We start from the raw sequence: 16,402 nt of genomic DNA, 5'->3' as shown, positions 1-16,402 counted from the left end.
ATTAGCAAGCTGGGGGGGTTTGTACAATGTCAGTTCTACCCCTCACATGTATGCATAATGACGTGGTCTTTTATTATGTGGACATTTTTCCTGCATAGTTCTTCATTCAGTATGAAGGATGGGCAAGTCTCATGGAGTAAGTAGCTGTTGAGTATTTACTGTCCTCATAATTATTCCATATGCAGGGCTATCCATTGATTTTTGCTATCTATTTCTATTACAAACTTTCTTAGAGAAAGTTTTCACTTAGGAATGTTTTGCAGTCTCCATTGTAACGTTGTCCAGAAACTTCTTCATGGGAGAAGTCTTATTGGAATCCAGGTCTTCAAGTCAGATTTAACCATTTTAACATCTAAGCAAAGATTTTTTTTTATTGCTTCCACTACCTGTAACAAGTAAGAATCCCAAAGAAAGCAATTCTCATTACACATTATTTTCAGGACAAATGCAGCCTTTTCCCTAAATGACTGTAAATTGCTTATCATCACACAGATAAAGACCATATCTTGGCAAAGATAGCAGGACAGTACCATAGAACCATACTCACAAGGAAAGATAAATCACAGCTGCACACCAGCCTTAATTATAGTATCTCCTAGGCCTTTGTGTTCTGCAGGGTACTTTCTCTGCAACAGATACCTGGATGATGACATCCCTTTAGGCAGTAATTTGTTTTTTACAGACCAACAGAAGTCCTTGGGCCTGCAATTAGCTTCCTTTATGTAGCTCTCTGTACACTTCTTATGTATATTTAATTTCCACTTTCTTTATGTTCCTTCCACTAGCTCCAGCAAGTGAAATGCACATTTAACAGGTCCCACTGCAAACTGAAATATCTGCCACAGAACTGTGTTTCAAGAAAAGAACAATACATCTCTTCTCCTGCAGTATTTTCTGCAGATTTCAGTTTATGGACAGCAAAGTTGCTGTTCAGATGAACCCATGCTTTTTATTTAAAGATCTTCCACCAGGCACCCCACAGTCACAGCACAACTCCAATTCCAGAAGACAGGAACATAGGACCCTCCCATTCAGATGATATGGGCCCTGTCTCCTGGCCATCCCATTTGGCTGTTGTGCAACTCTGGGACTAGCTTTTAACATGATATGTCTGGTTACAGACATAAATCAGTGGTAAGGATTTCTTTTCCATTCTTTTGTAAAAATAGCTGTTGTTTTTCTGGGTTTATTGCAGTTCAGTTAAAGTGTCCTTCAGAGAGTAACACTGCTTTCCTTGCTTCTTGTAAACTTCTAACCTTTCTTATGCATTAAGCCAGACCCTTTCTTTCAAAAAGTAAAACAACACAGAAAGAAGCAAGATAGGATGCAACTGTTAATAGTTTAGCTTTACTTTATTTCAACTACTTGAGTTACACCCTTGACAGAGTAATGAACTCGCAGAAACTTAGAGGATGAAAGAACCAATACATGAAAATGAATTCTGAAGTGTACCATGCATTAGCCCATGCACTGTCTGTTTTACTCCCTCAATTTAACTGTGCTTTGTTTCTGCTCCTGGGATCCTGGCGAGTCTACTACATCTACATGGCTCTTTTTATACTCTCATTTTTGCCGTTCTTTCTCTTTAAAGGACTGCTCTAAGGCTCTCTAATTTTGCCATCCTCATTCTGCTGTGTTTTTTTATTTATTGCTTTCTTTCCTTATGCTGAAATATCAAGGCCCACATTTCTTCTCTCTGTCTTGCAGGATCCTTGATACCAATGTAGTGCTACCATTTCCATACATATAAAAAAATTAAATCTTTACTTTGAACTATGAGCACATTGCCTGCCTGCCTGCACTTTTCTTTCTGTCTGGACTTTCCCTTCACCTCTTGCCTGCTGTTCTTGTTTCTCAGCCTCTTCCCTGTTTTGGTCCTTGGATGTGCCTCAGTTCTGCATGAGGCAGTGACTCCTGCCGTGGGACACTCTTGAAGGATGGGTAGTTAACTAAAGATGGCAGGGACCGTGGCAGAGGGAAACCATAAAATATGGTTCAGAAGGAGACTGGAGATGAACTCTGCAGCAGGGAAAGGTTTGTGTTTCTCCCTGCTTCTCCTTGAGGAGCCTCACCCAGCCAGCAAGGTGCTGCTACACGTGCTGTGGTCTGGGCATGTTAAACACAACTTTTACCTGCTTCACCATGTGCATGAGCACAGAGTTGGACATTGCTGGCTGACTCCTTAAGAGCAGTCCACAGCAGCAGAACTGATCATTTGGGTGAAACTTTAAAGACTGCTAAAGTTCTGCAGAAGAACATGAAATTTTCCAGGCAGCCCCTGCTCCTGCCTGGGCTGGAAGGACCATAATGAAGACTTTGGAAGGCTTTTAGGTCTTGGATGCTGAGCACAAATGCAGACTTGCTAAAAGAATTTGAAAAGACTTGCTAAAATAAGTCTTTCTCATCTATTAAAAAGACTCCGTGGTAAGCTACTGTAGGATTTCCTTACCACAAAATTCATTGATCCCCAATTGTCTAGATTAAATTCAATATTTCCTAAAAAGTTTGTTACCCTCTCCACAGAGGAAGAGCCATCTTCTGTCACCTTTTTTGTATCAGGTCACCACTATCATCTCCTCTTCCCCTACTTTTCTCTGTGACAAAACAAAAGCCAGAAGCAAAGGTTTCTTCTTTTACAAAGAAGGACACATTTTTCTGACCGTGTTTTCTTGCCCATTTTTCTATGGATTCTCTCCATGTGGTATCTTTCCTAAGGTGCAGTGCCCAAAATGCATCCAGTAGGTTAATCAAGGCTTTTTCAGTGCCAAACAGAGCAGAATTTATTCCTTTGATGGAAGACATGCCCACAATGGAAGATGCCCTTATTTAATATGCAACAGTATTGCACCTTAGCCATCTACTCTGACTGACCTGGGGTCAGACCAGGAGAACCTTTAGGAAGGGCTGAGGATTTGATAGAGCAACTCACTTGGTCATGTACCTGCTAGAGACGGAAACACGGAAGGTTCCCAAGGAAAAGGATCCTTATCTGCCTGACTCAGCAGCGGCAGCCTGGACACGCTGTCTGCTGGGAGCACTGGTTGAGGGAAAGGTGTGTCTGGAAATAAAACATGAGAAAATGGGGCATGGCTGGTGGGTGCTGTGCAGGGTGGGGCATTAAATAAATTAAGGGGGCGTGCTGGCAACGCAGTTTAAATTCAGGGGGTAGGGTGGTGTTTGGCCGAATGTTGGACCGAATTATCTTGGATATCTTTTCCATTCCTTAACGATTCTATGATCCAAAGGAGGCATTTAGTAAGTGAAGGGAACTGGGAAGAGCTAGTGAGCATACTTCCACTGTTTCACCTCTTGGAGGTAATACAGACCATAATGGAAGGGGGTATTTTGCTAATCGCTTATTTTTTGGGGAGAAAAATAAGTAATGTGCTTCGGGTGAGCTGATTTGAAAATCTGTGGATGCAGGCGCACGAAGAAAGCGGAAAAGCCGTTCCCCAGCTACCGGAGGTGACATCCCGCGCCGGGACGCTTTTAAAAGGGTCCCTAGGAATTCCCCGCTGGCGCAGGCCGGTGCCTCTCCAAGCAAACCGGGGCGAGAACTCAGGTGACCCCTCCCGAGCCGCAGAGCTACCGCGCGGGAACCGGCACCTCCCGGCAGCTCCGCAGCGGGGGCAGCGGCAGCGATCGCGCCCACCGGGCGGGCCAGAGCCTTCCGAGGGCTGAGGAACGGCGCTCGCCACATGCTCGCCGCGCCAAGGGGAGCCCGGCGGTGTCGGTGCCGGATCGGTGTGGGTGCCGGATCGGTATGGGTGTAGGGTCGGTGTGGGTGTGGGTTACGGTGCCGGGGCGGGCCCGGGGCGGGGCCCGGGGCGGGCCGGGCGCTCCGTGCGGGAGCAGCTGTCACTGTCAGCGAGCCGGCGAACCGGGATCCCGGCCGCGCGCAGGGGGAATCCCCCAGCCTCGCCCCCGCAGCCAATCGCCGCGCCGGATGCAAATCGCGGCCGCTCCCGGGCCAATGGGAAAGCGGAGGGGCGGGGAGGCGACCCCCCCGTTGGACGGCGCGGAGGTCGGCGGGGGCCAATGAGGCGGTGAGGCGGGCGGGGCGCGCCCCGGGGGCGGGGACATGCAAATTTAGTTTGAAAAGAGGGCGGGAAATCCGAGTTTCGCGGGAGGCCCTTGGCGCGTAACCCGTCTCCTTTCCCTTCATTCATTGTCAGCAGCCGCCGCTTCCTGGAGCCATTTTCCAGCCGGCCCCACACAGCGGGAGCGGCCCCGCTCCATCCGCCGCATCTGCCCGCCCCGCCGCCTCCGTCCCCCCCCGGCGCCCCGCATCCTGCAGCCGGGGCCCCCCCGGCACCCGCAGCCCCCAGTATTTTGCGCGGGGCCTCGGCATCGAGGAGGAAAGGAGCTGGGAAAGCCGGGGGGGGAGGAGGGACGGGGGGGAGGAGGAGACGCGGCTGCGGGGACAGACCCAGAGGGAAGGATGAGAAGGGGACTCCAGCCTTCGGCCCCGGCAGCAGCGCCGCCGCCCGCGCCGTCCACGGACTCCAGAGCAGCCCCCGCCGGCTTCCCGGCCCGCTTTGCCGCCGGCACCTTCATCCAGATCCGCAGCACCGGCGCCGTGGCGGGGGCGCCCTGTGTTGTCTCCTCCTCCTCCGCCGCCGCCGCTTCCCAGGCTCCCGGTGCCTTTGCCCCGGCGGCGGATGGGGGCCAGCCCGCTGGCAGCTCGCTGTACTGCACCCCCCACGGACCCGCCGGCAGGACGGCGCTGCTGCAGCCCGCTCTCGCCGCAGGCGGAGGCCGCCCCCCGGTAATTTTGTGTTTTCCCCCCGTCCCCGAGGGGAGGGTGAAGGGGACGGGGGGGGATCCCGCCGCCGGCCGGACCCGGGGGCCGGGCGGGGTGCGGGGGGAGGGCAGGAAAGGCGGAGGCAGCGCTTTGTTGCAATAAACTTTCCTGCCTCCTTCCCAACCCCCGCTGCCGGGTCTTATTGAAAAGGAGAGGGGAAAAAAAAAAAAAAAGGGAGGGGGGGGGGGGGCGAATAATAATCTCCCGCCACGTCCCACCGCACGGGTGCAAAGAGCGAGCAGCCGGCGGCGGCGAAGGGCCCCGGGGCGGGGGGCCGGGCCGGGCCGTGCCCCGCCGGTGTCTCCGCTTCACCCCCGGAGCCGCCGGTGACGTCTGGCACACGTGCGCGGAGGCCGCGGCTGTGACTGGGAGCCGGGGCGGGCGGGGAGGGGGACGCCGCTTCCTCCTCCTCCTCCTCCTCCTCCTCCCTCTGGCCTGGGACAGCCCGACCGCCGGCCGGCTGCCCCCGGCCCCCGCCGCTCTCCGAAATGCCCCTGCAGCAGGTCAGTGACTCGTGGGGCGGCGGCGAGCACCAAGCCTCCTCTCCCCCCGCTTTACAATTTATACCCCCTCCTTAAAATTTACGCCCCCCCCCCACCTTCAAAAAAAAAAAAAAACAACGCCTCCCCCACTCGTGGGGTTTTCTTTGTCCTCGCCGATTTCGGGTGCGCGCTTGGCCCTCGTGGGCTCCGCCGAGTTGGAGACCGGGGGAGGGCGCGGGGCATCCCCGCCGCCGGGGGTCGTGGGCGTCGGGAGGGGCTCACCTGCCCCGCCGGGCTCCGCGACCCCCGCCCACCCCGCGGCGTGGGATTGCTCCACTCCTTCCCACCTCCCGCCCCGCTGCGCCCCTGCCAGGGCAAAAGGGGATTTAGCACCCCTTCCCCCCGCCCCCTTTTCCCTGCATCTGGTCGGTGATGGTCCAGGTATGGGATGGTGCTGTAATTCTGAAATACTTCTGGAAGAGCTTTGGGGGCAGCTGGGAGGCCCGTGAGGATGGCATGAGCTGCTTCGTGTGTGGGTTTCTGCAGGTGTTGGTTGCTGATCTAGTGGTGGAAGTTTCAAGGCTCGTCAAATCCCATCCAAAGCTCTTTTAAAAATTATTATTATGATTTTTTTACATTTAAAAATAAGCATCTTTGCTGTAAAAGAGAATAGATTTTTTTTTTTTTTATGCTCTTGGTCTTCAGCATATCCTAATAGCACTCAGTGTCAAGCAGGCTACTTCAGGCCACTTTGTAAATATTTGGCTGTCCTATGTGAAGGTTGATTCCTAGAAGGTGGTGGTAAGTGAATATAAAGAGGAGCATATGTTACATGATGATTCTGGGAAAAAAATTAGACAGGCTTTTTTAGCTTTGTGGGAGGGATGTTGATGTCATAGGAACTCCTAAAATTTCTCATTAATGGGTCCTATAAGACCTTCATGTATGATTTGAGTGCTTTTTTTTTTTTTTTTGTGTGTGTGCTGCTCACCTCTGGGAGGAACTCCTGGCCTTACAAACCTGGGAAGGCTTGTTTCCACCTTAAAGGTTTGGAATTGGGGAAAGTGATTTTGGCCTCTGCCTGCAAAGAAGTCCCCACACAAGTGACGAGTTTGTTGTACACCCTCAGCCCCCATATTAGCTTTGGGAAGAGATGTGGGATGGAGGAGGAAGAGAGTGGTCAGGCCAGCAGTGTCTGCAGCTGCTGGCTGGCACCCTCCCAGGGTGATAAGCCGTGCATGGCACACACCAGGAAAGGGGCTGTGCATCCTGCTCTGCCCTGTGAGCCATGCTCATACAAGTGCCCTTCTTGGAGCTGTGCTGGTTTGCCACACACCCATCTTTTGGGAAGTCAGGCTGAAGCGCCCTAGTGCTCTGCCTGGACTTTCTGCACCCCAAACTTCTTGGCAGGGATGCTATCCTGCCCTTTCTGGTCTGTGGCTTCCAAGTAGCTTTCCTTGAAAGTCATGGAGGATTTTCTGGGATTGGGAGGTGAGGATGCTCTGCCCTTTGTTCCTAGCAGAGTATTTTTGACAAACCTAGCATTAGGTGGACTGGTGAAAGGAATGAGAAAACGCTGGGTAGCTGAGGCAGTGAGCTTAAGCAAGTAACACCAATATAAATTTAGCTCTTGATTATTGAGTTGCAAGTGGTGGATGGAGTCTGAGACCCCCAGCTGAAAACAGGCCCTGCTATGCAAAAGACTGTAGAGGTAAGTCTAAAATTTAGCCAGCACACCTGCACTGGTTAGGATTATGAAAATATTCTTGCCTTGCAGATGTAACTGCACTGGCAACCCACCCATCACTTCCAAATATAAACTATGGTAACACTGAAAAAGAGTCAGTACAGCAGTATAGTTTAGGCTGTGCAGGGAGGTGTTCAACTACACGAGCAAATGGAAAATGTTCTTTGGCCCAAATAAGCTGCTTCCCCTTGGGAATTTGGTAGTTCTTTTATCTGTGCTTGTGTATGTGTAACACTACTGGAAAAGCCTTGAGAAGTGGCCTAGTCCAACAGGCCTCTCCAACCCTACACTGAGGAGAATTTGCACACTTTTCCATGTCCCCAGCAAGCGTCTCCATAGTGTCCAAAGCCAGTTCCTTGCTCTGTGGAGCTCCTGTGCCTGAGGGTTGCTAAACTGGGTCCTCATGCCCTGGAGAGCCCTGGCTCTGGGAGGCTGTGACCTAGCCTGCCTGCCCTTTCAACCTGAGGGGCTTTTGCAGGATTCCTGGGGAGTTAATGGAAAGTGTTACCAGGTGGATCTGAACCCCTGCTATGGCTTAAACACCAGCAGTAATGAATTATTTAACCCTTGCAAAACAGCCATCAGCTTGCTCCCCTTGGGAGAGCCTGAGCCTCTGGAGACAGGGTTAGTGCTGTGGCAAGGGGCCAGTGGTCCTGCATCCTCCCATGCTCTCCTGCACCCTGCTGGGGGCTGGTGCCTTTTCCCTTCTGGAATCTCAGGCTTCCCAGGATGGAAAATTAACCCTGACCTAAATAAATAAAGGTTTTCTGCTGGGCAAGCAGGTTGAACCAGCTAATGGCAGGTCTGGGAAGTGCCAGGGACCATCAAGAGAAAGTAGTGGCCAGGGATATGGCATAGGAGTTGTGACACCACGCTCTTTTAGTGTCAGTGAGTTTGTGAATTGACTTGGATCCTCATGAGAATGCAGGAGAAATTAATGGATAAGGTACCCCAAAAGCATTTTCACTGGGGTTGCCTTCTCACTTGATGTGAGAAAGTCACTACCATTTGCACTACCCTGGACTGAGAAATGGGCTTGCTATAAAAGCAAGCTGCTCAAAATGTTTCTAATTCAAATAGTAGAGAATTTCTTACTGTCTTTGGGTTATAAAGATAAGCCTCTAAAAAGAGGGCCATTTTCTTAGCCATGAGAAAATGCTTAAATGGAGACACCACCCACATGTTAAGTCCTTTTTAAAAGGGGCTAAATCCTCTTAACAACAATATCTTTAGAGAACTCCTGTGGCCTTTAGATGACATGAGCTGTGGAGAGGCTAGTTCGGCATACTTCAGAAGGGGGCAGGAGGATTTACATTTCCAAGCTGAATACTTAGTACCTCTCTCATTTTTCTGGTAGTTTAGAAAGTACCTCTTCCTTCCTCCCTCCTTCTCAGCAAGATGCAGCTGGAAGGGGAGAAAAATGGGGTAACTCAGTCTTTCTCCTAGGTGTTATGTAAAGGAGCAAGCCAAATAAGACATAAATAGTGAACAAGGAATTAGGGTGTGAAAGAAGAACATGCAAGTCACGTAAAGAAGCAGGCAGTTAACTTAGTAGCTTTTCTTTATTTTGCAGCAAAGAAAAGGTTTGTATGTGAAGACACAGGTGTCTTCATATTCAGATCTTTTTTCTTTGCCTGATATGTTGTGTTAGTAGAAATGGATGTTAGTATGAGTCTGGGACCTTTGCTTTTTGACTAGCATTTAAGAGGTTTTCTTTGGTTCAAATCCCTCTGCTCCAGCAACACAGTATTTCTGAGCCCTAGGAGGTACCACATGGTCCTTTGGGTGCAGCTGTCTGAGGCAGGTTCTAAGAAGTACAAATCATGATTGCCCTAACTACACTGACAAACATCTTGTGAAAAGTGGGCATCCAACTAAAACCCCACAGGAAGAGGCTGTAGCTTGCTGATGGCTTTGCTATCCTCATGCAGAGTCCAGCTGTGCTGGTGTGGCTCCATCTGCACCAGAGCTCCTGAGTATGGTAGCCCCATGATGATGATAAGGGCTTTTGGCAGGGTTCCATGAGCAGCTGAGCTGCTCAAAGGCTTTATTGTTGCTGGAAGGAGTAGGCTGGCTTGTCCCTCACTGTCTTCTCTTTGTCATCTCCTTTGCTCTGCCTATAGCCAGACAGGGTTCTTCCCCTCCTACTGTGCCTGGGGAGCATCTGGCTGTGCTGACAGGTTGGTTTTTATTCTGTTTGAGCAAGGTAGAAGAACTGGGTCTGAGCACTAGGTCTGGCAGGCATCTTGGGCCCAAGATGGAGTGAGTGAGGAGGAAGGAGACAGGAACTTGCCCATGGTGGTGCAGAGGTGTTAAATTGTCCCAGCAAGCCTCCATTTTATCATGTTGGTCTTACTGTTCTTTCTGTGAGTGTATTTTTCTTGCACCACCAGTCTGCTTACCAGAATCTGGGTAGGGGTCACTTTGTCCTGTTTATCCTTCTGTAGAGGATGCTCCACCTGGTTGAGCAAATACAGGCATTTTGTTTCCCCTCATTTTATTCCAGGTGTGTTGGTGCTCTTTTGTTCATTTTTACTGTGTGCTTATCTGTGAGTATGTGCAAGCATTTACAAGGAGAATAATCTTTGAATTCAGGAACAGCTGTATATTTTGCAAGATGAAGGGTTTCCCCACTACTTCTTTGACTATGACTGTGGCAAGTGTTTCAGGAAAGAACACAGGGAAGGAGGCTTGCACAGGAAAGCCCTTCATGCTTCAAAGAGAGCACTTTCTTGGTCAGGGGTTACAGTGGGTTTTATAGCTTCCAGTGGCTGGTGGTTTTTGTGATCCCTGTTTGAATCTAGCTGTATTTCTAACCTTAGGTAGCAACAAGTTCTAGCCATGATTTAGCTATTTTGTATGAAAGGAACAAACTATTTTCTTTGTTTCTTGCCTTGCTTCTTAGTTTTTTGGGTTTTTTTTTCAGTTTGAACTTGATGTCTATAGCGTTCTTGGGTGATCCTAGATATTGTGGTAGGGAAAAATGATTTTCTGATATATGTTTCTCTGCACAGTTTATGATAAATTATCTTATGTCCTCAGATGTCTTCTCCATTCTGAAGAGTGTCAGACAATTCATTTCTCCTGAAATGAAAGCCATTAATGTGAAGCTAAAGCTGTCCTTTTGTAAAGGAACCACATGGGTGTGAAAACAAGTGTGTCTTCTGTAACTGTGAGTTTTTACTTGTGAAACTTATGTGGACTGGCAGCTTTGAAAGATGTTTGGAACACATGTTAAACTCACTTTGCAGGGACCCTTTCAGACCCAGCTAGTTTCCTGATGTCTTAACCTGGCCCTGGGGAGGGGATGAGTAGGCATGGCTGCTGTGGGAGTAGCTCATTATGAGATGCAAAAAGGAAAGTGAAGTAGCACCATTCCTCTTTGGAGTCCAGTCCTGTGCAGGCCAGTAGGCCTGGTGTGGTTGTGGGAGAGAATTTCAGCCCATCCCTCCTGTTCAGAGCACCAAGTATGAGATTGGTGAAATGAAGACAGGAGCTTTTCTTGGTAGCTTCAAGTATGGTATCTTTCAGGCTTCGCTTCTGAAGGTGTCTGCCTGGTTGATGGCCGTGGCTCTGGTGGCAGGGCTGGTCCTGCGGCTGGTGTGCAGGGGTGGGAAGGTGGCTTAGGCTTTAGTCTTGGTTTGTGGGGGAACTGCCTGCTAAGGATGAGTTGGAGACTCTGACTTCAGTTCCAGTGGGCTTCTCAGTGGTAACAAAGATCCAGCCCAGCCCAGTGTGGGGCTTCAGCAGATGGAAAGCTCTTAGAGTAACTAAATCTCCAGGTTTTAGAGTCTCTGCAAATAATCCCATTTACAGCTGGCAGCCCTGAGTGTGTATATATGGAGGTAACTCTCCTCCTTACAAATGACTAAGTTGGACTTCAGGCTTTTGTTTTGGCTGACAGAGTTAATCACTTCCTGCATTAGTTTTCAAGACTAGGGTTGTGCACAAAACAGTAATTCTGGGGAGAAGAAACCCCCATCATGTTCCCTGGTGGAAGTGGTGTGCAGTGGGAGGGAGGCTGCCCGTGCCTCTGGGATGGGGCTGCTGCAGTGCTGGAGGTGCTGCTGGTGAGGTATTTGGATTCTGTTTCAATTTCAGTTCTGTTTGAAGATGGGCTTGGCAAAATTGCCCAATATATCACATCTTTAAAAAGGAACTATTTAACTTCTGTTTTCCTCAAGTAAGTTGGTCCAAAACCACACTTGGAAGTGCTATGCCTGGCATGGGTGTCTCTTGAAGTGCTATGCTGTCTGCTTGGATGCTGCTGCTATTTGCTGGATCTAGTGGCATTCATGGAGTTCTTAATGCCTTGTGAGCTCAACATAGCCTGTGGTAAATATTTGCATCTGCAAACCCTGTAAAGAGAGAAGGCAGGAGCTTGACTAGGTGTTGATTAAGCCAGAGCTTAATGAAAATGGCCTCTGTTGTGTGGTTAGAGTACTACTTCATGGGTTTTAGCATCCCTTTTATACATACATGAATGCATAGCAAATGTGCTGTTTGCAAACTGAGCTTGCCTAAGGTTAATGGTGTGTGTCACGAGTCTCCTGTCCCACTTTATGAACGTGGGCAGTTGTTGACCTGACCTGTGACAGTGTGAAAACTAACATGTTAACTCTGGCACTGCTGCACATGCATGCCCTGCAGCTCTCAGGTGTTTTGTGTCCAAGCTCCTTGGCCTAGGACTAAGCTAGGAAGGCAAAATGGAGCATTAAAGATCACCTTCTCAGAATCAGCTGGTGTCTCTTCTGTGAGTGTGCTGAGTTATGTGGGCAAATACGGCCTTTCTTTATTCCTGGCTCTAGAAGTAAAACCAGTATTCCGTTTCATTGCTTTCGTTGAGTAGGAGACTTAATTTGATCACCTCCAGCTACCTTCAAGATTCTTCCAACTTGTGTGTGGCTGCATTTAGGCCCAGAAGTGTCCACTCCGTAAGGCTGGTGCCATATTCAGGTGCCTCACTTCAAAGGTCTAGAACCTGATTTTTCAGAAGATGTGGGGTGTTTCCTGTGATGCACGCTTGCAGTATTTCAGATGTTGAGTCCTTGGTATCTGGAGTTTTATATGGACAAATCACTGTTAAAGCAGAGGCTGCTATTATTTTGGCCTTCATTTATTTATTTTTACAATGAAATCTTACGATCCTGTCACATAGACCTTGCAAGCCACTAGATGTTTTGCAAACATCTGTGAAAACTTTTAGAAAACGTGTAAAGAACTATTTTTGGTAAAAATAAGTTGTATTGGGCATCTGGACAGCAAGAGATGTTTGCTTAGCCTTCCTTGCTTCAGCTCCAGCATTCCTGCCCTGAGTTGTGGTATGTCTGCTGGTTATGTATGCATAGATTCTAAAAGTAATTTTCATTAATGAACTTCTTGAAAGACATTCTCGTCTTAACCATGCTGTTCTGGTTTGGGGTTTTTTGCTTGTTGTACAGCTGTTGGTTCAAAGGTTGTTGCATATTGCATAACTAAGTGCTAGAAGAGGGGGGCGGGTGAAGGAACTCATTGGCAAACTTCCTTCCTTGTTAATTAAGGTGACATTAAAGGTCTCTGGTTTAGGACTCAGTGGTGCACACCATGCACTGCAAGAGTCTAATTCTTATATGTCATGTCAGGCTCATTGGTCCACTCTTCTAGTTCTTGCTGAATATAACTTTGTCTTAATTTTGGTTCTACCCGTTAGTTATAAAATCATACTAAAAATAGAGTGCAGTAACAGATACTTTTTTTTTTTTGCAAGCCACTGAATATGCACTGTAGGATTTTTATATTTTTTACACATTTTAAAGTACAGATGTAATTTTGGAGTGAAATATTTCTCCATGGGGTGAGTGTACTACGCTGTCTAAAAACTTAGCTTTCAAGTTTGCCTTTAAAATGTTTTTCAGAAACAAATTGATGTGTAGACTTGCTTGCTTCCCTCCTTCCTAGACCTTCAATTTAGGAGGTGTCATCTGCAAATTTTAGGTCTGGGAGTAAAAACCTTATCTCTTGGCCCAGCAATTATATTGGTGCAGTCCACTGAGGTGAACAACAGGCTTCTGACTTTTCAGGTGCTACGCAAGTGTAAGCAGGTAACTATGTAAAAAGTACAAAATGGTGTCCAGAGAAGGTTTCATCTTGTACCATAGGTGCAATGGTGGTTTGTGTGTCCCAGGTTGTCTCCCATGGCTTAGGCTGGGTATTAGGAAAATGGTCTTCCCCCAGAGGGAGTTTGGGCACTGAAACAGGATCCCCAGGGCACTGGTCACAGCACCAAGCCTGGCAGAGTTCAAGAAGCCTTTGGACAATACTGTCAGGCACATAGTGTGATTATCAGGGCTGTCTTCTGCAGGGCCAGGAGTTGGACTCAGTGATCCTATGGGTCTGTTCCTGCTCAGGTTATTCTGTGATTATTAATGGGTAATGGTTTTAAACTAAAAGAGTGTGGATTTAGGCTAGATATAAGATGTTTTTTACAGCAGGGCTAATGAAACATTGGAACACATTGCTCAGACAGGTGATAGGTACCCATTCCTGGAAACATTCAAGGCTGGGTTAGATGGGGCTCTGAGCAACCTGATCCAGTTAGATGTCAGTGCTCATTGCAGGGGGGTTGAACTAGATGACCTTTAAAGATCTCTTTCAACCCAAGCTATTCCATGATTCTATAGGAAAATGCATGCTCTAAAGAGCAGATCTGAAGGGTTTGCTGCATTCTCTGAGTGCTTCTGTAATGGAAACTGGGCTTTCTTTCACCTTCTGCTTGGGTGTTTTTTAACATCTGCTGTCTCTAAAGTAATTTTTCTACCAGGGACACTAGAAATGGAATTATATGGAATTATAATGTCTTGAGTGATGCTAGTAACCTAATAGTGCCTTCAGTACTTGTTTTCTTGTGCTGTTAATTCTGGAATTAAATGGCAATTACCATGTATATATGCTGGTGCTATTTTGCCTTGCCAGCACTGTGTTTTTAGACAGCGTTGGTCCCACACATTGGCAGTCAGTTTTTTGTCCCCATACAGTAAGCTAGTTCACACTTTGCCTAATGTCTTCGCATAGTGGGAATTGATGTTGGTTACAGCTCTCACAGAAGGCTTTTGTGTGGTGATATCTGAAAGCTGTCTTGTTGGAGCTTTTATCAAGGCTTTTGCAATGAGGCCATTATCTCCGCTTGTGGAAAACATAGATGTTCGCAGAAATTTTTATAGCAATGCTTGGTAAGTGTCATGCTGGGACAGAGTGACAATGCTGGAGCAGGACAGAAATAATACCCGAGGTGGCAGCCATGCCGTGGCAGGGCGTTATCTGTCCTTGCAGACTTGGGGACAGGGTGGGAAGGGAACCCCACATGGGGCAGACGGAGGGTGGTGATCAGGGCTATCGCAGGCACGAATAATCCTGGCCGTCGGCTCAGCAGAATAAAGTTTCACTTTTCATGGTAAGAATTTTATTGAGTGGCTCTAAGTAACCCAGCTCTGAATTGCTGTATAATGCTTCTGCACCTCTTCTGCACTGTGTTTTTTTGGGTGGGCTGGTTTTTTTTGGTTTTTTTTTTTTTGCTTTCAGCTGCATGGTATCTGTGACCAAAAAGTGTCTCTGGGGAGTTATGTAAAGCTGCAAGTCGGGTGAGAGGAAGCTGAAACTTCACAACCCGGCTGTAGTACCCTTAAGCACAAAATTCTTTCAGCCAGTAAAAAATACAGCTTACTACTTGAGGTGGGTACAGGAAGGACTTTCAAAATTATAATAGCATTTTCACTGGCTTCTTTGTCTCAACCGTGGGTATTTCACTGGCACTGGGTTTATTCTTTCTTTCCCTCAGGAATTATGGGTTAGAAAAAGCTTTTTTTTTTTTTTTTGTAAAATACAGTGTCCTGAAAGCATAAGCAAGTTGCTCATTTTCTTTGTCTGATTCTTAATCATAAGAGCTGCCTTGATGATTTTTCCCACCTCAAATTAGCAGTTTATTTATAACATGCTAATGTTCTGCATGCCCGTTGGTATTGCTGTTCTGTCGTGCTGAGCTGAGAATTGTTCTCTCAAAAACTGACACTGCAAAGATGACATAAAAGAACATGAGAAATTGCCTATGATAGAGAAACATTCAGGTGGCTTTTGGTATGACTTTGATTCACGCTTTCTATAAAATCATTTACATTTCCTTCCTGATTTCTATTGCTAGTCACATTGGTGTTGCTTGGTTTTATTTTTGCTTACCAAAAATAAAGAAAAATGCAGACCGTTGGCTTTTGGCATCCTCGTTACTCTTTCGTTCCTCCTGGCAAAACTTCTCTGTGATCGTCTTCCACACAGTGTCACCAGCTGCCTTCTTGGATTGCAGGCAGGGGAATGAGGAACTTTAGGAGGTGTTTCCCCCTTCCTGCAGGGTGCCTCTGGAAAGCCTCTTCCAGATCTAGGCGTTAGCAGCATCCTTCCCATTGGTTCTCCACTTAGCTGCTCTGCAGAAAGACAGGGGAGCATTCAAAGCCCACACGATGCAATGTGGGGTGTCTTGTGCATGGAAAAGCAAAGGGCAAAATAAAAACACATCCTATGAGTTTCTGTACTTGGAGCCATGTGTTTTGTAGGTGTTTACCAAGAGAGATGGCAAAGAAAGATGCAAGATCATTTGGCAGCCTCCAGCGTTGTTATGACCTGTTCATCTGTAAAGGTGCTCTTCGTGTTGCTGCTGGTCTTGGCGCACTGAAGTCCTTCACTATTCTTGTCTTGGTGGCATCGTGTTTGCTGAATATGTGGGAAGTGAACGCAACAGTAGTGAACAGGTTGTGTGCAGTTGGCTAGATATTACACTTAGGTACAGCCTTCTGTGGGCAGAATTAAGTTAGTAGTTACAAAGGAATTTCTTTGGTGGTGTTTGTATTTTAGGGGGACAGAAGCCCCTTTTGCTGTGAAATGGAATGTGTAGGGAATTCCAGAGACTGGCATATTTAATTTAGAGGAGGAAAAAAAAAAAGAGAAAAGGAGGCAAATCCCCCTTATTCAGAGCCATATGTTCAAGCTACTATGCTTAGTGTGATTTATTTGCTTCAGAATTAGGGAAGAGGGTTGCTAGGAAAAGTAAGATGCATTCACTTCCTTCACCTAAAAGAATCTTATTAGGGTGATTACAATCTGCCTCCTTTCTCCCTCTTTCCTAGTCCTGGAGAATAATCGATGTAGTGGTAAGTAAGAGCAAGCAAAAATGTGATTGTTCTCCTCTGCAATGCAGAGACTAAGATGGACTCCTTTCTCTAAGGCCAAAATCAGGTCTTTCTGTTTTGAAGTGAATCAAGAGTTACCATTGTGTTTTCAGTAAGAAATGATCAGAATTTCAGTCTTTTTCTTTCCCCTTTAAGATTTGTGCAGTTTTGGGGCTTT

At 47.4% G+C, this 16,402-nt stretch overlaps 1 protein-coding gene across 2 annotated transcripts in view; it reads left to right on the top strand.

The window, feature by feature from the left end:
- The first annotated feature begins 4,182 nt into the window (after positions 1–4,182).
- The window catches only part of E2F3 (E2F transcription factor 3), a 42,066-nt gene continuing 29,846 nt past the window's right edge, over positions 4,183–16,402 (top strand). Inside the window, exon 1 of one of the 2 annotated variants that reach the window (XM_071451040.1) lies at positions 4,183–4,768. In XM_071451040.1, coding sequence (XP_071307141.1) covers positions 4,442–4,768 — 327 coding nt within the window. In that variant the 5' untranslated portion in view covers positions 4,183–4,441. The remainder of the gene's footprint in view (positions 4,769–16,402) is intronic. The other variant, XM_071451033.1, reaches the window with a different exon arrangement.

The sequence above is a fragment of the Agelaius tricolor genome, unplaced genomic scaffold (assembly GCF_023055355.1).
Source record: "Agelaius tricolor isolate 1412-34295 unplaced genomic scaffold, bAgeTri1.0.p SCAF_2, whole genome shotgun sequence".
Taxonomy (NCBI): Eukaryota; Metazoa; Chordata; class Aves; order Passeriformes; family Icteridae; genus Agelaius; species Agelaius tricolor.
Note: the sequence above shows the minus strand (reverse complement) of the source record. Positions and strands in the feature narration are given on the sequence as shown.